Source organism: Aythya ferina, assembly GCF_964211825.1.
Source record: "Aythya ferina genome assembly, chromosome: 8".
Classification (NCBI taxonomy): domain Eukaryota; kingdom Metazoa; phylum Chordata; class Aves; order Anseriformes; family Anatidae; genus Aythya; species Aythya ferina.
The window spans coordinates 11571207-11596837 of NC_140304.1; the positions used below are offsets into that span (position 1 = coordinate 11571207).

At 39.7% G+C, this 25631-nt stretch overlaps 2 protein-coding genes across 6 annotated transcripts; one reads left to right on the forward strand and one right to left on the reverse strand.

The window, feature by feature from the left end:
• Window positions 1-118: 118 nt before the first annotated feature.
• On the reverse strand, window positions 119-19606 carry FIRRM (FIGNL1 interacting regulator of recombination and mitosis). 4 transcript variants are annotated; one of them, XM_084527165.1, is made up of 24 exons: window positions 19432-19587; window positions 18886-18925; window positions 18075-18163; window positions 16745-16849; window positions 16109-16249; window positions 15039-15201; window positions 14575-14659; window positions 13905-14043; window positions 13382-13462; window positions 12169-12233; window positions 10328-10476; window positions 9407-9515; window positions 8704-8890; window positions 7528-7610; window positions 7092-7143; window positions 6702-6791; window positions 5429-5614; window positions 4621-4743; window positions 3357-3452; window positions 2815-2928; window positions 2331-2435; window positions 1922-2002; window positions 1010-1123; window positions 119-736 (listed from the first exon to the last, which is right to left on the reverse strand). In XM_084527165.1, the coding sequence occupies exons 1-24, from the start codon at window positions 19528-19530 to the stop codon at window positions 551-553; spliced, it is 2682 nt and encodes an 893-aa protein (XP_084383291.1). In that variant the 5' UTR covers window positions 19531-19587; the 3' UTR covers window positions 119-550. The 4 variants fall into 4 exon arrangements, with proteins under 4 accessions (XP_084383291.1, XP_084383294.1, XP_084383293.1 ...); XM_084527168.1 differs by lacking the exon at window positions 18886-18925 and having other exon boundaries at window positions 19549-19606; XM_084527167.1 differs by lacking the exon at window positions 18886-18925 and having other exon boundaries at window positions 18075-18181; window positions 19412-19593.
• Window positions 19607-19659: 53 nt separating this feature from the next.
• Window positions 19660-21408, forward strand: METTL18 (methyltransferase 18, RPL3 N3(tau)-histidine). 2 transcript variants are annotated; one of them, XM_084527828.1, is made up of 2 exons: window positions 19660-19730; window positions 20155-21408. In XM_084527828.1, the coding sequence occupies exon 2, from the start codon at window positions 20312-20314 to the stop codon at window positions 21347-21349; it is 1038 nt and encodes a 345-aa protein (XP_084383954.1). In that variant the 5' UTR covers window positions 19660-19730; window positions 20155-20311; the 3' UTR covers window positions 21350-21408. The 2 variants fall into 2 exon arrangements, with proteins under 2 accessions (XP_084383954.1, XP_084383955.1); XM_084527829.1 differs by having other exon boundaries at window positions 19708-19777.
• Window positions 21409-25631: the final 4223 nt, after the last annotated feature.

Genomic DNA, 25631 nt, shown 5'->3' on the forward strand with positions numbered 1-25631 from the left:
AGCACCATAATCATTCTACTCTTAACTGTGACCAATAAAGACTATTTTTAAAAGATGACCCTAGTCTGGAGTGGAACCAGTGGTGAGGTATGTTCAGAGAACAGTACAGAGCCTTAAATTGTTATCCTTAAGTGTATTTTAAAAATAATATAAAAACAGCTACTGCCTTATCACCTGTATGTGAACGGAACAATGGCACCTGCTACTTCTACAACACATTCAAACATCTCAGCGTTCAAAATACAATTTCATTCAATGTTTATCATCATACAGGAATTTGAAAGAGTAAGCTATACAGTGGCAATGTACAAAATGACAGCTCAGATGCACAGTCATGTCCATTAAAACATACCACTCATCCAGCCAGTTATTATAAATAAAAGGTAAACCTCAGTTCCTTTGGGCATACTAACCAAGGCTTAGCAGTACAGCAGAGCATCCATCGCCCTGTATCATAGTTTGTTCTTCTCCAGCATTCACAGTACAAAAGCAGCTTCCCTCAGAACAGGGAGTGGAGCTGTGGCAGCACCACTGAAGCCCGCCGAGCACCTTACCGTATGCTGTCTCTGAGGCTGGCCATAGCTGTGTGTAGAGCCTCCAGTTTCACTGCCAGCCACGCCGGGGGTGACCCTTTCTGGAGCAGCAGCTTCACAGCCTCCACTGCCCCCTCTATGGTGCCTATGGCTGACTTATACTGCTCCTCCGAGGGGGGGTGACATGCTCTTTTTGCCAGGGGCTGTGGAGTTAAGTAAACAGACATCATTTATAACCCCCTAGATAAGCAACCAGTCTCCATCCAAATGCAAATATTCTTAGATAGGGAAAAGCCTTGTCTTGTGAGAGTTCTTCCTGGCTGACAGGCAGAACAGCGCATTAAGGGCCAGGAGTGCACACAGACTTTATTTCCTAGAAAACAGAGGGCAGCAAAGGCTGTCTTGAACTTCTTTAGATACTTCCCAGAAATAGCACAAATTTACAATAGAGCCCAGATAATTTGAAGTACACGTACCTCTCCTGTTGACTCCAGTTCTCTAGCCATTTTCGTAAAGTGTGCACTGCAGGTACTCCTTTCTTGTTTCAGGCGTTCTATTCGTGCTTCTGTTGTCTCTTCAGCTTGCCTTACCTGGGGAGCGAGCCACAGGAGAGATAACTAAAGCAAGAAGGCATTACCAGCCTTCAGAGGTTCTGCGTATACCAGAGCAACAGGGGGAAGAAATCTTAATGTGCAGCTGAAATTGAACCTAGTTTCTCACATTTTGATTAGCAGATCAAAGTTATCTGCTGCAACTTCAGTGTAGCATCACTCACTGGCTATTAATTCTTTCGCTAATTAGCTGCTTTTCAAGTACTACTCATCCAGATAGTGCTCCCTTAGGTTTACAGGCAGAGAACATCCACCTCTTTCCAGTTGTCTGTTCTGCAGAAATAGCTGCCTGCTCTACAAGACTGTTTTCTAATGTGCAAAAAGGACTGGGATGGTTCATATTCATACATGTTCATTGAGCTTAGAGAAACGAATGCAAGAAGAGGGAGGGAAATCACACAAATGGAATGAAGAAAGTGCTGCCTTTTTCATAGATACTTTCACTGCCTGCAACAATAACTGCAATTTAATCATTTTCTTTGTTCAAGGAGGGAGAAGCAAAGCATTTTAAATCAAAGTTGAAAAGTTCTGGAAGAGCACTGTGCACAGAAGTGTCAATACTCTTGACTTAAGAGAATAGAAAAATTCAACCAGATCCCAGTTAGCAGATCAATTTAATAATTTATTTAAAATTCAGCTATTTAATCTGCATGTAGATGATGGTACAGATGTAAGCCAAATCCTACATGAGTATGGCAGTGAAAACAAGCTCATAAATCCTGTTACGGATGCGTACAGCACCAACTAAGAAAGCAGTAAAATGGTTCAACAACATACCTTAGCCATAAAATTAACGACTTTGTTCTTAATTTCTTCTGAATTAAGGCACTGAGGAACAACATCTTCATGGATTGTCTCCTGTAAAAATATTAGGTAACAGCAGTTGAGTATGCTCATATCAACAAAGGAATAGACAAAGAAAGAAATGTTTCTCTGGGAAGAATTCTGTGATGACAGCATTTTAAACATCCTTCCTTGCTGCAACCAATGCCTAATTTTCTTTTACTTCCAGCTCCTGAAATCACATGTAACTACATTAGCCCTCATTACTTTTATTCATGTGCAATTACATCAGTAACATCCAAATTGTTCAGTCGAGAGCAATGAGCATTTAAGAGAGAAGAATTTCTCTGTGATGAAAGGTAACTGAGCTGAATATACACACCCAAAGTTCTGCTGTGCTTACCTCTGCAAAGTGTCTGAATGCCTCCAGCGCATGCTGATGAATAAGCCACGTCTGGTCAGCTAGCAGGGAAGCAAACAGAAACGACAACTGGGGGATGACTTGCCTCTGGAAAAGAACAAATATCTGTCAATTACAATGAGTTAGTTGTGCATATCTTACCATCATGATTTATTACTAAAGAATTGCTCTAAGGTCAAGGGACAGGTTTGTGAAATGAAGAGTGTTACTGCCCTATCTGACAGAAAAGCACCGTAAGGGAGATGACACGTTCTGTTCTTTCTTCTTGGAGGTTCAAACATCAGTCTTGTCTAACTGGTGAGAAGCAAATGAGCAAACCTAGCCTCTTATGTGCACTCAGTGTGCCTCAATGAAAGCTAAGTCTCCTAGATGATTATGTCATGGTGCTTTTGTATGTATTTAACCCAATCCTTTAAACAGACGATCACTTCATCAAAAGACTAAAGAAGGCCACAGCTACCATTACCTGTGCTTCTTGGGGTATGAACACCTTTCCCACAGAAGAGAGAAAATCCAACATTGCTAGACGAACATGATCTGGGGGATCCAACTGGAAAAGGGAAGACTGCAGTGCAAACACCTGCCGGAAACAAACCCCAGCAAAGCTTCATCAAACAGTGCAGACAAAAACTACTCCAATCATTAAATCTGAGGATGCTGAGTTCAGAAAGCAGGACTGAAAACAAAAGGAGATATGCTACAGCTTGAATAACTGGCTAGGATAAAGCTGCAGTGTGCATCTCAGAAATAAATATGTTCTATAGCACATCCATACATCCCAGTTACCTTACAGAATGATTGGTTAATACCATTTTTGAGAATCCTAAGTGCCACATACTTGGTTTAAAGACCAGGAAAGCAATAAAGGAAAAAAAAAAAGTTAGGAATCTCCATGTTTTAAGGCCAGACAATGAAATCATTCATTTGAGATTTCAGGAAATCACAAAGAACTTGGCTTTTCATGAAGTAAGTTACTTGTAAGGTTGTGCTGTTGGTTTTTGTTTTTACCTGAGTGATTAATTGAGCATCTAATGCCTGGATGAAAAATTCCAAAAGACGAAGTAATAAACACAGTGTTTGCTGGAGACACGGCACATCTGAGACCTTGAACAGATCACAAGATAGTAGTAGTAGCTTAGTTACTAATGTAGTTAATGCATTTTAGTTTATGGAATAACTATTTGAGGAATTTGAAGTTGCAGTTGCATTCCAAAATACTTAGCCTAGTTTCACACACACAAAACAATACATCGTAAGCAGCAGAAGAGAAGATCAAAGCAGAGATACAAATATCTTTAGGTAGTCATATTTCACAAGGCCTTTTCCTTAGATTTTTATTAAGGATCTTTCTTATTCCACTTTTTCCACTCACCAGGATAAGCAAAACGAGCCTGGCTTGGTCTTCTCTGCACTCTTCCTTCAGGTATTTATGGACATTGATAAGGCCCTCACAAAACCTGTGTAGGCTGAGCAGTCCCAGCTCTCTCAGCCTTTCCTCAGAGGAGAGGTGCTCCGGTCCCTTGATCACCTTTGTGGCACTTCATTGGACTCTCTTCAGGAGCTCCACATCCCTCTTGTACTGGGGAGCCCAGAACTGGACACGGTGCTCCACGTGTGGCCTCACCAGAGCTGAGTGGAGGGTGTTGCCTCCGTTGACCTGATGTGCAACTCTCCTCCTAACGCAGCCCAGGATATCACTAGGCTTCACTGCCTCAAGGGCACGCTTGGCACTTCTTAATCCCCTCTCTCAAGCTTTCCTTTTTATCTGAGTAATAACCATGACAAATCCTTTTTTCTTTACTCCTGCTGCAGACACAAACGGTTAGGTATATAGTCACAAGCAGGAGGGGTCACCTTACCTCCTTGTTCTCAAATAGAAGAGAAAGGTTACTGGCTCTGTGGGTTTCCATGTGCTAAGCAATATCACCATGGTTGTTAACCACATTCTAACAAACATTTTAAAAAGGCCAAATACATAACCGGTGTGAATCAGGATGAGGTATTTCAGGCTTCTCCTTAAGAGAATCTGAATCTGACACCGCATAACAGATGGAGCAGGAAGGAGCCATATATGTACCATTCAGGAAAATTCAAAGTCCATTTCCCAGAGAACAAGCCTGTCCAATAAACCAGCTGACAGCACATGGGCAGCATAGTTATACTCTGCTTTACAGAAACGGCCTAATCCAAGTAAAACAAAACATGATGAAACAGCAGCACCAGCCTCCCAAAGACATGATGCTTTCACCATCAGAACAGCAAATCCTCTCACCTGCTTAGCTTGGAGAAAAGTCCAGAACTGACCAAGCACTCCCAAGATAGATGCCTGAAGTTCTGCCTCCAGAGTGTCACCAGCAAAACTGCAGGCAGCCAACAAGACAGAAATGGCAATATTCTAGGAGGAAAAAACACTGTATAAGACCAAAAAGAACCTACATGTAATACAAACCCAAACCCCAGGCTTGTAATTAAGCATCTAAAATGATACAAGATGGCAAGAAGCCTAATGTGCTGCGTCAGCTGTACAGTACAGCTAATCCACCAGGCCACTCGCCAATAAAGCTTCTAAAGTGAGGAAACCATCCGTTCCTTCTGTGGGAGTTCATATGGTGCTGGAGCTGTTAGCTGCATTGCCAGGCAAAAGCTGGCAGCTGGTACTTCGTGTGGAAATCTCTGGTTTCTCTCGCTCCTCTCCTTTGCCAGGGAGACCAGTGAGCATCTCTTAGATTTGATGCCACGTAAAAACAGCCAGAACTTTAAAACTTCAAAGTAATTGTATGGCATAGTATAAATTGGAAATTGTAAAGAAAAATACATCCACACACCCAGAGAGCAAACAGCAACTAGAGTGACTAGTAAATCACAAGACCTCCACTATCACTCTCAGAGCAGAGGGTCCTAAGGCACTGTGTACCGTAAGAAAACATTAAAATGAAAGCTCTTGATTATGCATTTGCCAATTAGTAATGGAAGAAAGCAGTGCAACAGACAGAAAAACAAAACTGAGGACAGCCACAGCATCCTCAGTTTGTAAATCCAGAGGTCAAGCATTTTCACAAAGAGAAGCCAGTCTCTTTTACCACAGGTTGGAGCTCTCCCACAGCACGTCTGCTGTTCAGCCATCGCCTGCATTGTGCGAGTCCTGCCACACACAGCTGATGGGCCACTCGTTTCCCAAGGTCAGGATTCAGGGCCTTGAGAGATACATGCTGCCACACAGCCAAGTTTTCCACTTCTTCTGGAAGAAACTTATGAGCAAATTCCACCTGCAGATAGGAGTATAAAATAAATAAGTTCATAAAATAATATGAAGTAAAGAGGCTAGAAGAGAATTTGATAACTTGTCAAAAAGCTGAGAAACCAACAAACAAAAAAGGCACTACTTACTTGCTTTAGAAATACCACCAGCTCCCTGTCACATACAGGACATAGAGCAGTTAAGCAATTTATTCTTTTATCTACTTGAAGCAACAGCCCTAGACAGTAGAAGAGAGCTTAAGGATCATAAATATGTATCACTGCTAAAGCAAACTCATATTTACAGACTAAGTTAGAGAACTTGACAATGAAATCCTTTCTTATTCCTGAAGAGCAATATACCAGTGGATTTTCCTGCAGCAATCAAGTCTCCTTATTAACAATGAATCAGTTCTGCCAACATCTGTGTATCAGAAATAGGCTGATCATCTGTGATGATGAATCTTAAGAGTTCGCAGAAGCAGGCTGTTTTTCTTCCTACCCTGAGACAACCTGGCAAGAAAATTTGAGCCTACTTGTCTTTTCAGAAATGCTGGAGGGAATGAACATATAAACAGCCACTGTCGTCTCCCTTTGCAGCAGATGCACTCTGCCCACACAAGTATGTAACAAAAAAGTTAGAAGTGTATTATCAAATAATGAAATTACTTTGTCTAGAACTGTTTTTACCCTGATGATTTCCTTGGTATTAGTTATGTATTCCAGCATGATTCTTTGTCACAATCCAATCTCTATTAAACAAACACAAGTGACAATTACAAGAGTTTATGCCCTCATAAACACCAGGTGCAGATTCAATACAGGGCATACAGTTTAAGCAACTGGGAGATACGCTCTTTTCATACCTAGTCGAAACAGGACATCACTGCCACCCAATAAGACCACTATTAGAGAAGTGCTCTTCAAAACAAGAAAGGCACATATACATCTGCACAAATCAGGATCCACTATGACAAAGTAATAGCAAGTGCAATATCAAGTACAGCAAGTGAGCACTCTACATCCTGCCATTTATTAAGCAGAAGATATTTTAAACACAGGCCACTGATTCAAAGCTCTTCTGTTAAAGTCAGAATGTGCTGGCACTGTACTTGCCTGATGATCTGGAGCCATCAAGAACAGCATACGCCTCAGCAGAACACCCAGGGCAGAGACCTGGTAACACTCGTTGGGCCAAGACTTTATCTGAATTAGGATAACAGGAAATGCATCTAATTAAATTAAGAAAAAAAAATCACCACTCAAATCACCACAGCAAATGAGTTCCTTACACAATGTTCTAAGAGCTGCTATGTTAGGTCAGAGCAGTAGCACTAAATAAAACGGTGAAGGACATACCAGAAATACTGGGTATAAAGCTTTATATTTGCACAGTGCTGCTTTTGCTAATTGTTAGCCCAATAGGAGGAATTAATGCAATCTCCATTCTGGATTTGGAAAAAAACATTAAAAACTCTTGTCTTTGGTCACTTAGAAAGCTCTTACCAACTGAGCAATCACAACACAGTGGTGAGTGCACAGCTCAGCTGTTCCATACCTGGAATGCAAAAAAGAGAGACAAAAGGTAGTGAGTCTGTGTTTTCTACTCTTCTACAAATTAAACATTATAAATCTCGTCTCAGAGGCAGCCATTTTCCCTAAAATATTTAAACTCAATAAGCACAGATACAATTTACATGAGACAACTGCTCAAAAAAAAAATTAAAAAAAAAATTAGTAAGTAATAGAAAAAGTATGTTCCCCTGGTATGAACGTAAACATGGCTAAGCCATTTCTGCTCCTAATTTTCAAAATATGCTCTACGTTTGAAAATTATCCAATTCTAGGACAATTTTTTTTAAAAAGGGAATTACAAGCAACAACAGAACTAACTAACTGGATCTGTGGAAATCCTGCTTGACCTGTGATGAAAACATCTTACCGGGCAAGGAAGCACCACGAGTCTATTGCCAGCAGAGATGTGATCATACTAGAACCCAGCACAGCATCCAGCAGAGCATACTCCTGAGGAAAACGTATTATTTAAGTTCAAGCAGAAACAGACTGGAGGCCTACTATCACTTTTACTCCATTAATTGGCATGAAACCTAGTAAGATTTTCAGCTTTCCCAATTTGAAATGTTCTAATAACCGATTTTCCTGCTCTGTATTCAGCTGCAGTACTAACCAAACAGCTACATCCTCAGTTTTGCATACTTTGAACGTACATGTACATTCAGTACAATGAGCTGAAGATCCCTCACCTTTCAGAATATTTCTGTATGCGCATCTCTTCATTGCAAGGCAACTTTTAATATGTATAAAGCAATGTATCACCAATTTTCTTGCCAACTTTACTGGCACCTTACTAAAAAAACAAATCAAACCTTTCCTCTTTTAGGAACACAAATTTTATCTGAAAGCAGCATGCAGGAAAAAGAATAAATTAGGGCTATAATGTTTGTGACAGCTCTTAACTTTTTAAAGCTTTACATTTATCCAGAGGTTCTTTTATCTATGCATAATAGAAAGCGAAAAACTTCTAAAACATTACATAACAGCAATCAAACCACAGAATACTCCTCTGAAGTAGAAAATTTTTCTCATTACCATTTTATGGAGTGTTCTTAGCTGAAATCATAAGAAGATAGTCTACTCGAAATATTAAATGGCACTTTCTTATTACTACACAGTATAGACCAACAACCAGGTATTCTTAATACAAGTTGAATACCGTGTAAAAGAAAGCACTGAACTTTTAATAACAACTTCATGCTCCCCTGCAAAGAGAACAAAAGTTTCTAATACAATTAAGTTGCCCAAAAACTTGTAAAAAGCTCGATTTTCCCCATTGCCTCACGAATGACATTTTCTGGATACCTAAACTTCTGCCACGCAACTGCATCATGGCTGTTGTCTGAAGAATAACTCAAAGAACTTCACAGAATCACAGAATTGCTAGGTTGGAAGAGACCTCAAGATCATCGAGTCCAACCTCTGACCTAACGCTAACTAATCATCTCTTCAGAGCTAGATCATTAGCAAGAGCTCATTCTTTTTCAAGTATTATCTATGCATCAGAACAGCTGAAGAAATTATAAGGAAAAATCAGTCTTACCAGCTGAGGAAAGTGTGATGGGAGTGTGGAAGCAATGTAGGAGCACAGGTGAATGCAGACATAGTGATACAGGGTGATGGGAACTGCTGGCTGTCCTGTGCCAATCACCTCTGGCAAACAAACGGGGAGAGAAAGCTCGGCAGAACATTGCTGGAAACTGAGGAAAAGAGCTGAGAAAAAAGACAGGCTGGGGATGAGGGTGAGAGGTAAGAAAGGAAGGAGAAAAAAAAAAAAAAAAGAACAGTTGGGTTACAGACAGACAAGTCCAAAATCCTGCAGACATCATCTCTACTACAGAATCTGTGTTTCTGACTAGAAGCTGCAGCAGTAACTTCAGTGCTTTATTTGTATGCTAGATTTATATTTCTGACTACCTTCCTCACTTACAAAGGTCACTATTAGAGTGACCTTTCAGGCATAAAAATGCAAGTATCAACAAATTACATATTTATCTCTTTCTTTGACCTGGACTTAGTCTAAATACCATCCCTTTCCCAAAATAACAAAGGCATCTCTGGCTCTGTGTCCTTCACCCCTGAAGCAGAACATCAGATGATGTCTTTCCCAGCACAAGGATGTAAATTGATAGTCTGTCAAACGTTACTGTTGGGTTGTGAGGGAAACCTGAGCAAGTAAGCCCCTTTGTTCGCCCACACTGACAGATCACTCTGGTGAAGAATTACAGTGAGAACCTTTTTAGTACCGTTTTCCTGTGTTCCAGAGGGTTTGCACTTCTTCAGGCTGAGAAGACAGCTTGTCCATGATGGTAATCAGAAGGAGACATTGGGGCAGCTGCTGCTCAGGAGGAAAACCTGTAGAATTTTGTTTTGAAGTGTGATGCTAGTCACTCTTGGAAATATATATGCTGTGTAAACATGAACATTATATTTGAAATGAAAAATAAATGCAATATCCTGCATCTGGTTGAAGCTACAATATTGCAGTTCTGAAGTGCTGCTGCAACATACTGCAAAGGAGTTACAGTCCAGGTGCCTCATGCTTCCGATCTGCCTGAAAGCACTGGGTGCCTCAGACACCGAACGCGTTTTCTTCCAAGTGTGCTGTGATAATCACAAGGCCAGAGTGCACATATGAGAGAGAAGTAAGCCCAGCCTGCACTGACAAAAGGAGGAACTGCTGCTCACATCATAAATCCCACACAGTAGAACAGCTCAGAATCATGACATGTTGGGCAGGGCAGAATTTTTAATGGTGGTTATGATCCTTCATTTTGAAGACATTATTTTCCACTAAAAATACATAATTTAGGAAAAATAACTGTCTTCCTCCATCAAAAGCACAGCAGAAAGTGTTTACCTTACTTCAAAAGGTTGTGATACAGATACAGATTGAAATTGTGCAAGGCAGCAAAACTAATAGGATTTCTGTTACTCACAATAACTGCAATATTAACTCGGTTGCTTTGCAAAACACAAATTCAACAGCAACATCAACTGCTATACAAATTCATCTGAACAAGCATGCAGCTGCCTACACCATAGTACTTACAAAAGAGGCAAGCAAACCAGTACAGAACGTGGTCTAGAAAGACAAAATATCAAGCCAGATCCCTCAGAGATGATTGCACAGTATTGAAACAGTGGTAGCTGTATTTTAAACCCACCTAAATTATCACTTAACACTTGCTCCATGAAAGGGCTAAAGGGAAGAAGCTGGTTGATGAGAGGGTCTAGAGCCACAAGAAAAACACGGGATATTTCATCTCGATGAACCTCTGAGATCACTGGAGCATAAAGACTGGGAGGAAATTTGCTGAGGGAGATGGAAAGAAACATATTCTCAGTAGAGTTACTTTTCAAAACAGCTACAAAAAGGCAAACTCATGATCTCCCTGTTATTGTTAAACAAAAGACAGAAAAGACTCCTCATTTTTTAGTATCTACTATAGCCTGAAAGTTACAACTTTGTATTCAGCCTGAAAAGTAAGCTTCAAAACCCTATTAAACATTGAAAGAAAAACTTACAAGTTCACAGAAAAGGCATGTGAGATATGTAATATTAAGAAGAAATATACTGAATCACCAAAAAGACAAGCAATGACAAGCCAAGAAGACACCTGTAGAAAAATTGATAATCATAAAAATGACAGTACTTATTTAAACAGACAACACTAATAAAAGGGTACCACTTAATTTATTTGAAATTTAAAAAAAAAAAAAAAAAAAAAAGCTGGACAGTAAAAGAAGGTGATATGAGAATAAACTAAAAGAGATCATGAAATGAAAACCCACTTTTGTAGCTTATAAAGAGATGGTAAAAATAGTACCTTCCTACTTGAAAAGTCTGCTTAGTTTTGCTAAGTGAATAGAAGTTTAGAACCTTCCACTTGAGAATGATCCACAAGGTAAGTAAAGTCAGAAGATTTTACTTTTTTTAAAAAAAAAAAAAAAACAAACATCCACCACCTGATCTTGCACCAATTCATTCAGTGGACTCACACACACATTACTACAGAATCTGGTTTCAATTCCAAAGGAATAACTGAAATCAGACCTCTCTTTCACTTCGCCCTGTTCTTCCCCGCTATTGCAGCACACAGAACAGGTCTTTTGCAAGAAAAATGACAAGCAGTTTGCAGATTATAGAAGGGAATACTTATGAGCATCATATTAATAAAGCTTTTGTTTCCAGGAGAATGAGAGTCCTGTTAGGAGATTTCATGAGACTGCAAGCACAGCAGTAAAGCTGTGACAAAAAAAAAAAAATCCTAGATACTGTTTCAAATTCCCTTCAGGACAAATATTGACATACTTTGTATTGAAGTATAGAAGATCTGTCCAAGTGTTGCTACTGACACCTGCATTTATTCTTTTTTTTTTTCCCCACTAGAATTTGAGAGGGAAAAAAAAAAAAAAAAAAAAAAAAAAGAGTGCAGGGCCATTTAGTTATATCTGAAAGAGAAATTAATTAGGATTTCTAGGAAATGGTAATTCTGTATCGTCTTGACTTTGCATGAGTTGACTAATATCATGTTACTGTTTGTATTAAAGTGCTGTTTGTTTTAAACTGCTGGGCCACTGTTTTAACTCTGCCTTAGTGCTTCATGGCAGGGTGACTGAAGAACAACTCCTACCTTCAGGAATTCTGACTGTAGGAACAACAGTTTCCAAATAATCCTTCCTTAGCAGACCCAGTGTCCAAGCCAATCAATGCACATATTCTAACAAAACTTAATGAGAAATACTGACATAGGTAATTGCAACCAAGTTAGTGGTTTGTCAGTATTTCAAACTCACAGCATTGATGAAAAATGAATTTAATAACTTAGTACCACATAAAGAAGCCCAATGTATACAAAATTTAGATTTCTGTGTGTGAAAAAGAAAGCAACAGTTCTGAACAAGAACTCACCTCAGAATACTCTAACTTTAAAAATATTTCATCTCCATACTTGGAAATGTTATTAAGGTGCTATCAGTAATTAGTTACTGGTACTTCACTTACCTGTATATCTGAAGAAACAGCTGATGTAACTGCGAGCATAAATCAGAGAAGAAAGAAAGAAATTCCTGCAAAAGGCATTAATTTTGAAAGGTACTTTTAATGTAAAATGCATGATTATGTTTTTTGTTTTTTTCTTTTCTACTATATTAATGTGTGAAATACTACATTTGCAAAAACTGGTTAAGTTGCAACAACCCACAGCACAAAGCAAGTGCTAAACAAATAATAAACAAAGTATATTCCTAGGATTAATTACCACACACATATATACATTTCTGAAAAGTTATGTTTCTAGACTTACTTAAAAAATAAGAACTGTTGTAGTAGCCATAGAGAGCTGTAAAAATCTGAAATGCTCTACACGCTATAAAGCTGTCTTATCCTGTCATAATGCTGTTCATTTTGTGACAAAAAAAATAAAATACCAAAGCCTTGCTTTGATACCATTGGACAAAGCAGGTGCAGAGCACACCACCACTGCTATTCATAGAAAGCAAAACTCTTTCACATGCATTCTAAAAATGGGTAGATTTACGGCATCCCTTCTAATAACCACGAGATTAAATCACAGCAACAAAGTGGTTTGGCCAGGGAGAGAGCAGGAAGTTACTGTCAGAGCCAGTACCAGTACAGTTTCATTTCTTACTATGAATGCCACATCCAAACTATTTGACTGTGCTGCCTGTTCAAGTATGTTGTCCCATGGCAAAAGGTTACAAGCGCTACTCAGAAAAACATTTGGGTGAAAATACAACTGAAAAGGGAGCTACTCATGTCTTTATTTGAGAATTCTCTTAGTCTCAGGATAACAACTTCAAAAAGTTAGAGCCATGAGTCAAATCATTAGGGAAAAATGAGCAACAATTCTGAAACCTTAGCAACGAGATTCACCTGCTTAACTCTTCCAGATAAAAAGGTGCTACTGCATTGACTCAAGGCTACAAATAAAGACTGGCTATTTCCTACCAACTCCTCAGTGGCAGTGCTTGTAACAGATTTGTTTTTTCTCCTGTTAAATCATATCAATAATCCTGCTTAGGCTTGTGAGTATATTCAGGTGGAAACTGCAAGAAGGTTATGAGTGAACGTTGGTTATACCACTCATATAGTACAGTTGTAAGTTGGTAAGATATTATGGAGTACATGAATATTCTGTGTGCAGACCAGAGGCTTATATTCGATGCTAATGTAGAATTCAAGTAATAAAACCTACCTTGGTGTAGTGTACAAGGGAATTAGCAAAGAATCTGCAGAGTTTGACAGTCTTCTGAAACAGCCTGAGGTCAGTGCCCTCCTGTCCAAAAAAGCAGTTCTAAAACTTAATATACTGAGTAACATGCTACGGATTAAAGTTAAACTGCAAACAGTGCTCAAAAACTATTTCTAACCTGATTCTCCATAGATTCTGCAGCAACAGGAGAAAAACTTTAGAAATCTTCAGTGTGCCTCAATATTTTTATACCAATATTCAACTGAAATGTTATCCTTTGACTGACCTTGGGATATCATCAGTTTAGAAAACAAACAAAATTCCCAGGGTATGGTGTAAACTTGTTTTCAGTGCCTCACTAAAACATCCCCAGTGTAAACAAAGTCAATGGGCCTGATTTTCTGGTGGTTTCAAAAGAATAAGGGATTCTGCCTAGCACATTAAAAAACACTAAAAAAAAAAAAAAATACTCCAAGCAAAGTGCATTTATCTTCCTCACAGCAGCTTTGGAACCTTTCTAATTTACCTGTATGTCTGACATCTTCATTTCCTCAGCCAGCTGCAGGCAGGACTGGAAAGAAAGAAGAGTGTCCTTGCACAGACCACTGAGGATGTCACTGTGTTTCAGGTGGCACTCCAGCAGAGAATGATGCTTCAGGCTTTGCCTACAAGGCAGGAATATAAGCAGATACTGAATTGTCAGACGTGATCATGCATTAAATTAATATAAATCCAAGTATCTCATTTCTCTATTTAGGCTTTTATACCCCACTAATCAGTGCAATATCCATGTACAAGGAAACCACAGATTTAGAGAGAACAGCCCTCTTCATAGCCATGATGGAAGCACAAAGGAGAGACAGGATAGCACAACTCAAGCCAAAAACATCTACAAAACTGCAGGTCAGGCCTCTTAGGATTATTTATTCATACAATGGTGTTTCAAATGCTCTTCTGTATTGCAGTGTATAAAGTCATTACTTTTACTACTTTACTATTACTTTTTCATGCACAACTCCTAAGCATTTTCACTGGCAGTGCATTTAATTCCACTTACTAGCTAAATTTCCAAAGGAATCGAATTCTCCAATTTCAATCTCAGCAGAAACTCTGAACACGAAATTAATGAAACTCTGCTTATATAAAAACACAGACTAGTCATATTACAAAAAAATGCAAGGAGTTTAAAGACATACTTGATGATGAACTTCCACGTGTTGGCATGAAGTGCATGGTCCATATTGGAGATGACAGAGCAGATCTCTAGCACAGTGTGGATTACTGTGAAGGAAATAATAATGGCAACAACTGAGTTAAAGCAGATTCCTAAGTTCACAGCTATGCTTCTCTCCTAGGAAAACAACAGCAACCACAAACACTAGAGAATACCACCATGCTGACACTGAATCAGGAATGGCTCAGTGCTTAGATGCCTCTCCTTTCCTACAAATCTATGCAACATCCCTCATCTCACAAAGAGCTTCAGGAGAAAAATGGGTATGTTTCAAACTGCAAAATGCTGCCTTCTGAAGTGCTGGTCAGGACAGCAGGACCTGAGCATGATCAGTTTTAAAGATTCAAACATACTTCCTACAGAAAAGAGGAAAAAAAAAAAGCTGTTTTTTGAACAAAAGTCAAAAAGCTTTAGAACCACATATACCTGACACCATATCTGTGATGTTATCTTCAGCAGAAGCAGAGCCCACGGAAATCTGATCAAATAGTTCCATCAGCTGTTTCTGAAGAGAGTAAGTTTCCTTGAACATAGCTTGTAGGAGATCAGCAATCAAGTGTAGATGCCCACAGTACACTGATTCACTGTCCTGTAGGAAATGGGGAAGAAGAGGTTAAAATCAGGAATCACAATCTGAGAAGGCATATAGGTAACTACTTTAACTCATTATTGAACCTGATCTATAGGTTTTGATACCAACACTTATTTGCTAAGTATAAAATGCTATTCACCTGCAGTCTAATCAACAGCTAATGAAGTCTGGCTGTGGTGAGTTTATCTGGCTTTGATGCATGAAGCTATCATCATGTTTCTGAACAAAGCAGTACAACTTTAGCAACCAAGGAAGTACACTACTTCAAATATTTCTCAATACTTTCAAGTTAGAATTGTTAAGTAAAAGGTATGGCAAATGAGTTCAAGTCCTAACATGGAAAACTGCTGTAAATGTTTCATCAAGAAAAAAAATGATAAGTGAAAACGAAGGCTGACCAAAAGCTACTGTGCCCTTACAATAACCTTGTTTTATTTTCACTGTTTAAGGGAGAATTACTGTTGCATCTGAAAACAGGTGTCTGAAACTGATACTCCTTGTAACTAACATAGCGGTCCTAATCTCAACTTCCAATCCACTTGGGAACTTGCATAGAAGTAAGTAGCAGCGTTTTGGTCACCATTTGTAGCTCTGAAAACTACTGCAGCTATCAGAAGCACACAGATGTCACAGCCTAAATTCAAAAGCAAAATGTTCAACTGACACTGATGTGAAATTTGAAAATAGCAGAGCCCATGTTTAGTACTGCCAGGTCAGAAATTCTGGGCAAACAGCTGAAAAAACATCTTTGTACTTGTACACTAAGTACGTTCTGTAAATGATTTGATAGCAATAAAAAAAAAATCTACAAAAATATTATTTTGAATTAGGAATTTCTCATAAAGTGAACATTTCCTAAAAACCAACCAGAAGGAGAATTTTTCTCTTTCTAACAGAGACCTACCTTGCAGTGTGTAAACGTGTTCTTTATTACATAAAGAACAGAGGATGGAAGGGTGCGGATACTCTCCAGAGGCACACACTCTTGCAGCGTGCAGATGTAGCGTACACAACCGGTCAGAGTTTCCAACAGTTGCACTACAGTCTTCAATCAAGAACAAACAACAGGAATCAATGTTTTTCAACCCTGCATTAATTTCAGAAGCACTTTTTTGTGGAATTGCTCCTAGGTTCTTACAACATTTAAAGTTCACAGCTATTTGCATAAATAAGTTGTTTATTAAAGATGAATTCCATAGCTTTTTCTGGTACTATACACTCTTTGAAAGACTCGTATTTTTTTCATCACTGTCCTCAACTTACAAAAAAATTTAAACTCCAAAATAATTGACTGTATAAATAGCTGCCAGATTCACTATTTAAATTTGGAAAATTAAATTCCATTTACATTACATACTAAGCAAAATTTGAGATTTTCTTTGAATTCTGATTAGCATCACATGCTAAATGTGATTCACAAAATTTTAACTGAACTTCAACTGCAAAGAAGTTCAGATTACATTTTTACGACTTGGCTAGTAGTGTAAGTATTCTAAAATCTGATAATTTATTAGGTAAAATCAAAGCATAATAGACTTGCCTGTAATAGATTCCTTACAGTACTGCATAACTCTGTATTCTGGCTGGTTAATCCTTTGGCCTCAATGGATAATTCATACATCAAGTTATCATATAGCTGTAGAGTCTGTCAGGAAAGAAAAAAAAGAAACACTTAAAAATTTTATATATACAATTGTGTTACTATTTGTGTACATATGTTTATATCTGTTTGGTTGCTTAGATTGCAGTCACAGTCTACTGAGATAACTCACAGGAGTAAATAATGCTTTCTAGCATTTAAATCATAAAACTTGATATACCAAGATGTGAAAACCACCTATTGTTCTCAAATTACAGACAGAAGTTAAGTTAGCTGCTATTTTCTAAAAATCTGTTACCAAAATAAACTCCCTAGCTAATTAACTTGAAATAAGATACCTCATCCTCACAGAGATTTTTTTCTTAATTAAAACCACACCATTTTGAGATAAAATGTTATTTTCATTTTGTCTCAGAAAGTGCTTTTTGTTGAGAACAATCATCAACATTTTGAATAAAGAAATAACGTTTTAAGACCTACAAATAACAATAATTTCTGCTTTGGTCTAGGTCTATGTATATTTTACGAGAGATCCTGCTGAGACTGCAAAGACAGAACAGCTTCTAGGCACGTGCAGGGTACTACATAAACTGGTATGGTACAGTAATCCCTGTTCAGGATATGCATGTTATGAGCCATTTTTCTTGTAATCTCTGAAATCTGCTAGAGGACATGCAAGAAAGGAAATGGAAATCAACCGGACGTTTTTACAGGCTGGTTAAAATATACAAGCTGGGGCCTGAATCTCAGCAATTCACTACTGCTTTAAGTCCGTTAAGATAGAACACTAAAGAGTTTAATATTACAGACCAAAATTATTATTTAATCAAAAAAGAGACCTTCTGTTAGTCTTTGCCTAAACGTTTATTCATCATATTGCTCACAAATATCACAAAAATTATTCATGATATATGGGTGTTGGGTTCTTCAGTTTATTTGTCCTGAGAGCCTGCCCCAAGTGAAAACAACCTTGGTCATTTATACAAAGCCTGACCTTCTCAAAAAGAAATAGAAAACAATTCTGTTACTAAATATAGAAAGCAGAACATCATACGTTTGATCCTCTCCCTACTGTAAAGAATGGTAAAAAATCATAGAAACAATCCAACAATGTAAAACTGTTAAACTTTTAAAGGGTAAAATGTTTATTTCAAGCTGTGCTTGCAAAGCAATGATTCTATCATGAGACTTCAGAAGAATCAAGGCATTCTAAGCAGGTTTTTAGCACTGCACTGACTGAAATTTTCGTATTTCATTGAAGGTGTCATACCTTAGGCAACACTTTTGAGAAAAAAGTTTGTTCCAAATCTGCAAGGCTGATATGAGGCAAAAACATTTCAGTCATGATCCTCAGAACACCTGCGAAGCAAAGTATGTCTAAAATGTTACTGAAAGCCATGTGATTATCAGAAATATGTAGCTACCAAGCACATGGAAGAAAGAACTGAGTGAAGTGGAAACTGATCAGATACTTGATTTTGAAACAAGTAACATAGCATTTGCAACATATGCATTTTGTGAATCATCAAGTAACAATAAAAGCTCCAAGGTGCATAAAGCCATTTATAACTGCATCACACCTGACCCCACTTAGTTGAAGGTGGGGCACAATTGTTTGCCCATAGTCTGGGCAATTTTCCACATTCTTAATTGTAAATAGTTACACATCTAATGTAATGGCTGGCATTAACACACAGCTGAGCAGTGAATGTTAGTGAGAGTCCTAACCAGGTGCATATCAGCGTTTTCTGGATCACTCTCAGGTATTACAGGAGTTCAACCACCTGTAAGATAACAGCCAAAAATACAATAAAATACAAGACAAATAGCACTCCTTCTTTCAGGAGTCTACAAATCAGAAGTAGCCAAAAGGAAAAAGCAGCTTTACACAGATAGCTTATGGGTTTTTCTAAAGTTTATTCAACATGCAATTCCTGTAACATGCAAAGTCCAGCAGGATTGCTAAAGACTGTGAAAGTAGGACACCAGCGATAGCTTAAGTATTTGTAAATTGTGCAGACCTTAATATTTGCAATAAAATAAGCCTTAGGAAGAAGCAGCACCTCTTGGCCACTACTTACGAACATGCTCAGTCCAGTCTTCAGACTCTTGGTACATACAGTAAAATCGTTAAAGAAACTCAAGCTCATTCTGCCATAAAGATGTCATTTCTCACGCTATGTGCTGTGTGGGCTTTAAGCACCTCATGACATTACCAGGGATGCTCCGCAGCTGACCTGGGTGCGTGCTCAGTACCCACGTTCCAGCAGCACTGTACCAGAGAGTAAGATTTGTGGGCCGTGGTGTTTTGTTCTTTTATTTTTAGGGGGGCAACAGGGGTGTTATTCAAAGGGCTAGAAGAACCACACGGTGTTTTCTGCTGCAGTTTTTTATTTTACTTTATTGTTATTTCGGTGAAGCGCAGCGCTTGATGCCCAGCACACCCGGCTTTTCTCTCCCGTTTCACCCCTTGCAAAGCTCGCAGCGCTTTTCCCTCTCACGAGCCGCTTTGCTCGCCCCGTGCCGCCCCCCCGCCATTTTAGGGTCACTCCCCCGACGGCGGAGCCCCCCGCACACCCCCTCCCCACAACAACCCAGAAGCCGAACCGCCTCCGGGGGAAGGATATGAGGAGCCGGGGCAGCACGGAGGGCAGCTCCCGGCGGCAGAGCTCCCAGTCCCAGCCGCCCAGCTCCTGCAGGAGCAGCTCGGGGTCGGTTCGCGACATGGCGGCCGCTCCCCTCACCTCAGCGCACGGCGGCGGGAACCGGCGCGAGCCGCGGCTTTTCCCGCCGCTATCCCAGCAGCCCCCGCGCGGGGCCGGGCCGGCGGCGGCGTGCGCGCGTCCCTTGTCAGGCCCGGCCCCGCGCATGCGCGTCGCGACGCGGAAGGAGGCGGCGCTGCCATGTGGGGCAGGGGGAGAGAGGGGTACGGGCACCCCCCAGGAACGGCTGCTGAGATTTAGCGGCTTATTTGTTTTTTATCATTCAAATTTTATCGTTTTACTTATTTATTTATATCCTTTTATTATTTTATTTTTACTATTTCGTTTTTTATTTTTACTGTTTCATTTTTTTTATTTTTCAGATTTTTTTATTAGTTTATTCTTTATTTTATCTTTTACTGTTTTATTTTTTAATCTTTTATTCTTTACTCTTTTATCCTTTATTATTTTATTTTTATTTTATTTTTATTCTTTATTATTTTATTCTTTATTATTTTCGGTTTTTAAACAGGCTCTCATTTTCCAGTAGGATGCTATCAGCATTTTCTCTTAACACGCTATTAATTCCTTACCATTCCCATCTCGCTGTTTAACGATGCCTAAAACTGCTTTTCACTCTTTTTGCAGAAATAATTAAGCTGATCCCTTGGCAAACCAGCCGGTGTCCAGCCTACAGAGCGCGCTTTCCCACCGTGGTGCCTGCATGGAAGCATACAAAAGGAAAACCATCCCGTCTCTCTTGGGCGAGCATCTCTGCCTGTGACTTTTTGGGCTGCTCTTCAAAATGGCATTTCGGTTTAACTTTGCTATCGAGGACAATGAAAGCACTGAATCAGATGCTCACGGTGAGGCAGACTTGCAGCTGGACCCTCCAAAACACGAGCAAACCACCGATGCAGCAGCAGCCTGCAGCCCCCAGCGCAGCACCGCAAAGCACACAGGTAAGGACCTGTCAGAGAAGAAGTTGTGCTTCCCCGCTGCCAGGGAGCACCACGTTCCCGAAGATGTCAGCAAAGTACTGGAAAATAAAGTCTTGGAAACGGCGTCAGACCTGCGTTACGTGAAGGTGTCCGCGGTGGAAATGACGCGTCGGGGTGGCACGCACGGGGAAGACATCGTGTGGAAGAGCATCTCTGCTCACTCTGACCTCATCCCAGGGGTCTACGAGGGGGGGCTGAAAATCTGGGAGTGCACCTTCGATCTCCTGGAGTACCTGGCTGAGGCTGGTGTGCAGTTTGCCAACAAGGCAGTGCTGGATCTTGGGTGCGGGGCTGGACTGCTGGGAATAGCTGCGTTACGGGGAAAAGCTGCAAAAGTCCACTTCCAGGACTACAACAGCACGGTGATCGATGAAATAACCCTGCCTAACGTGGTGGCTAACTGCGTAAATGATGGCAACGGGACTGGTGGGGCAGATGAGAGAAAAATTGTTAAGCCTCCTTCAAAAAAGCCCAAGAAAGCAGAGTGCTTACCTGACGCGCTCAGCAGATGCAGATTTTTTTCTGGAGAGTGGTCAGAAGTCAGCCGGCTCCTGCTCAGCAGCAGCGAACCCCGTTCAAAATACGATGTCATCCTCACATCCGAGACCATCTATAACCCTGACTACTACGGTGCTTTGCACGACACGCTGTCTCAGCTGCTGGACAAGAATGGCCGCGTGTACCTGGCAAGCAAAGTGCATTACTTTGGGGTCGGGGGCGGTGTCTACCTCTTTGAGAAACTCGTTGAGGAGAGGAAGGTGTTCACAATCAGCACGGTTAAAGAAATTGATAAAGGGCTGAAGCGGTTTGTCATGGAAATGGCCTTTAAAGATTCCTGTTAAAATTAATTCAACCACTGGTGCTTCAAAAATATCTTAGTAAAGAACTACTTCAATCCTCCTATCGTTGCTTTTTTCTGCTGTTGAGTTACTCTGAATCTGCCCTTTTCTAGCTTTGGAACTGTTTGACAAATTTTGGTGTTTGCCTGGAAGGAAGGGACTCTTCTGGTTCTGTTTTTGCAGAGAAAAATGTAGTGTCTTCAAGTAGCATCTGTCTATACCACTTTTGCTATTTATATTTATTTTAAAATTAAGCAAGTCACTGTCCCCAGTCTCCCTCTCCCATTCTTTGGCAGTTCCAACACTAAATTGCAGGAACAGCCACTGAGCACAGCCTGAAGGTGACCATTTAGCATCCTAATACAGTGCAAAAAGTAATTCTTAAGGGCCAGGCTCTCAACCTGGCCATGATTTAACTGCAGTGACAAATTTCAGATTGAACTGTATAACTGTGCTCTGCTGTTTTGCCACCAGAGGGGGATGTGATCGTATTTATCACTTGTATTCCATTCTGGTAACAATCTCGCAAATCTTTATAGTTTTTCCATATAGAATGCATGTTACTTTTATTCATACCTTTGAAGAAGCATACCAGAGGATATTTAGTACTGTGGTTTGTGAACTTTCATATTCATATTTTGACACATTCCTAAGAAAATTTCAGGGAGGAACTGGAAAAAGGCATCTGCTTTGCAGAAATAAAAAATATTTTTTAGAAATTGAGTTGAAAGAAGACTCTGACTCTACATAAGATGTTCTTTAAAACAAACAACCAATAAACCTACAAACACAATCTAAGAAACTGGAGGACGACAGATCTGAGTTTTAAGTTGCAATTAGGAAAGGAGACTAACTGGAGTGCTGTACTGTTTTTGGTAAGATCTTTCCAGATACTGACCGTATGTTACAACCCATTTTCCAAGCTTACTAAACACTTTCATACCTACTCAGTCTTTTAAGCAGTTTGGCAGGGCTGCAGGCTTTTAGAAAAAAAAAGGCCATGTGCAAGTCACACCCCTGTGTCCTAGGCTGATGATATTGATGGTGAGACAAGACTGCACGTTGCTGAATAAATTACCTAATCAAAAAGATGCAAATAAACCCAAAGAAATACAAAATCTGGTCCCAAATGTTTGGTGTCACCAACAATTCACAAAAAAAAAGTCAACCATGGTATGTTTTGCTTCAACTAAAGCAGGCAGCAGGCTGTTACAGAGCTCTGCCAGGTACATCAGTGGTACTGCCTGTCAGCGTACGCTGCTTTACTGCAGCAATAACGCATTGGGCGCCCTTGCAGAAATATAAACTCGGAGACAAGCCAACCACTGCAGTGAACTGGATATAAGGATCCTCGATAAATGCAGGGGAGAAAAGGCAATAAATAATCTGAGGAGGTGGAGAAAGACTTACTACAGCAGTGACTTAAATCATTCAGTATTGTGTAACGTAAGTTCCCGGCACTGCAGTCCATGAAAGCCGACGGCAAGATGCCTATTTTGACTGTGTTGCTATTAAGATAACCATAGAGGATTTCCTATACTTTACAGGAGAGCCTTAACAACTACTGTTGTTCCAAAAACAATTGTTAGCAGACTACTTTAAAGGGATACTTAGGAAATTACTGAAGTGCTCTTTCACAGGAGAGAGGAAAAAAGCAGTCAGTTGTGCTCTGCAAGCTGTCAGCTGTGATTGTGCTTTGGGATTTTTCTGCATCAGGTCTGAAACCTACCGATGACAGACAAGTACCGACTACAGACCAAAAAACAAAAGGAAGTTTAGCTTCGGCACATCAATGAAGTAGTGTTAACAGTTCTTTGTCAAAACTGGGAAGTTGGAAACATCGCTACCACTTGCTATTTTCCATACCTGAGCCTTAAAACAAATCACTGCTTACACAGCGACTGAATAGCTTGTTCTACACCTGCTAGGTCTAGAGATGTTTCCAAGAAGGGTAGCTGAAGTCATAAGAAATCCTGACCCCTGTAACAATAAATATGATGAAGAACAAGAATATCATGTATTTTTTGAATAAAGAAGACACTTAGAATTGCCTACTATAATGCTTCATCTGGAAAATATTACATGATCAATCTCACCCTCAGTTTTAATAATATTCCTTTGCTCAGCATCCTTATTTTATTTTTGGCTTGCTCAAGCAGCTCAGTTTTCATACAAATACAGAATCAGAATTTTTAGGACTTTCAAGTGAAGACCGCTAGAGCCACAATCACAATGATCGTGCACCTGCAGAACAGGAATCCCAACAGTGGAATTAAGTTCCCATTTTTAACATTTCAGAAGTGAATCAATACAGGATATTTTTCTCGGGTAAAATCAGCATTGGGATCTCTATAAGTTCAGATGAATTCTAGTCTGTTCTTCTGCCCATAGATACTCTCTGAGAGGAAGCAGAATTAAACAGTTTTGTGGGCTAATTGTGCTGTTGATGTTTTAACATCAGTAATGAAGTTGTTCTTAGATTAGGGAAACCAGTAAGGCTTTCTCCCCTTGCCAAATCATCACCACCCTTATGACCAGTTTCCTGCTTTTTTCATGATCTGGAATAAAAAAAAATCTTGTAATACTTGTACATCTACTTAATTGCCAGGGTAATTAGCATTTCCCCAAGTTAAATTTCAGTAGAAAATAAAAGAATTTAGAAGACCCTCAAAAATCTCTTTCTGATAATACAAACATCAGGCTCAGTTTCTTGGATGAGAAAACAAAGCATTCAACTGGCAACTCAATTTTCAGCTCTTTCCAAGTCACCCCTTTTCTCCCCCGGCTCCATCCCCTTACTTTTTAAGAGAGTCATTACAATAAGAAATCCGGTCTAAATTATGTCCTTCTCGTAAGTATTGTGGAGAGAAACATTAAAATCTGTCATAAAATGTTTCAGGAAACTAAATGAAAAAGCTTGCTTACTTTAGCAGGCGCTGTGCTTAACTGATGACTTCCTCTTGAAGACTATTTGCTAATTTTGGGAAATGACAGGATTAAAAAAACAAATCGGTTTTGTATACTGGCACTAGTTAAATGGCATCCGTTACAGTTACTTTGCTAAATGTTAGGGGAAAAAAAGCCCTGAGGAAAATACAAGTGGGAAGCGCTCAATTTGCAAATTATTGACTTGCATGCTATTCTTGGTAACTAGGTACAGAGGCGAGTAATCATTTTCTGAAATCAAAATCTTGGTAAGAAAAACCCAATGCTATCATAGCAATTGAAGTGGCACAGACAGAAGAGCAATGCACAGAAACATAAAGACAAGCACAAACAGCAGATAAATACAGCAGCACACAGAGGCACTGGAGGAGAAAGTCGAGTCTGTGCATAGGGAAAGCAGAGACCACCCAAGAGACCTGAAGCACCAGGTTCGTATCTTGCTTCTGGGTGATTATCGGGATGGAAATACCTGAATTTTTTCTAATGAGGAGTGTGACAAAAAGGTTTGAGGATGAGAACAGGATTCCCCTCTGCCCAGCCTCTGGTGATCAGTAAGTCAAAAAAGGCCATCAGGTGCCCTTCATCATACACTGGATACTGTAGTACCTAACTTACCATTTCTTTCACCTGGACACATGAAGAGTTAAACAAGAAGTCAGTTGCTGCTGCCAATCCAGCTATTCAAAATTCCGTGATCCAACTGGAGGCAGTTGCAAATACGCTGAACTGATGGCAAGTTATATTCCAAGAAGAGGCAGCCACTCCTGATGTATATATACATGACTCACAGGCAGTGTACAAGGACCTGGGATTAACTCTGAGACCTTAAAAGGAACCACACCTCAGTGTAAAAAAGAGCACCAGTGATTAAATATCAAAACAAATGTACGGGAGAGTGATGGAGGGATAAGCGAAATCATTCTGTTACTGCTTTATTATCGTGATAGAAACTGGACTAACACCTCTCCCATTTCATTCTGGTTTCTTCACATTGAAAAGAAAATGCTACTGGAGACTACAGATACTGTCAGAAAAGCATAAGGGTCACAGCACTCAGGATTTATACACAGAGATCTCCGGATGACTGCAAGTCAACAGCATGAGCAAGAGAAAAGGTACTGCTTTGAAAACCCACAACAGCATTCAACAGAAGATCAACAGGAAACAAAGTGAAAATTGCAGCATCTTCACAAATGAAGGGCAAAAACTTGCTTCAACAGGTGGAAACAGGTGCCCGTAAATTAACCCTGACCCTGCCTAGGTATACCAGTTCTGGTTGGGTTGGTAATTATAGTCCTAGAAAAGGAAAAATTCATTACACTCATGAGAAATAAAAGAA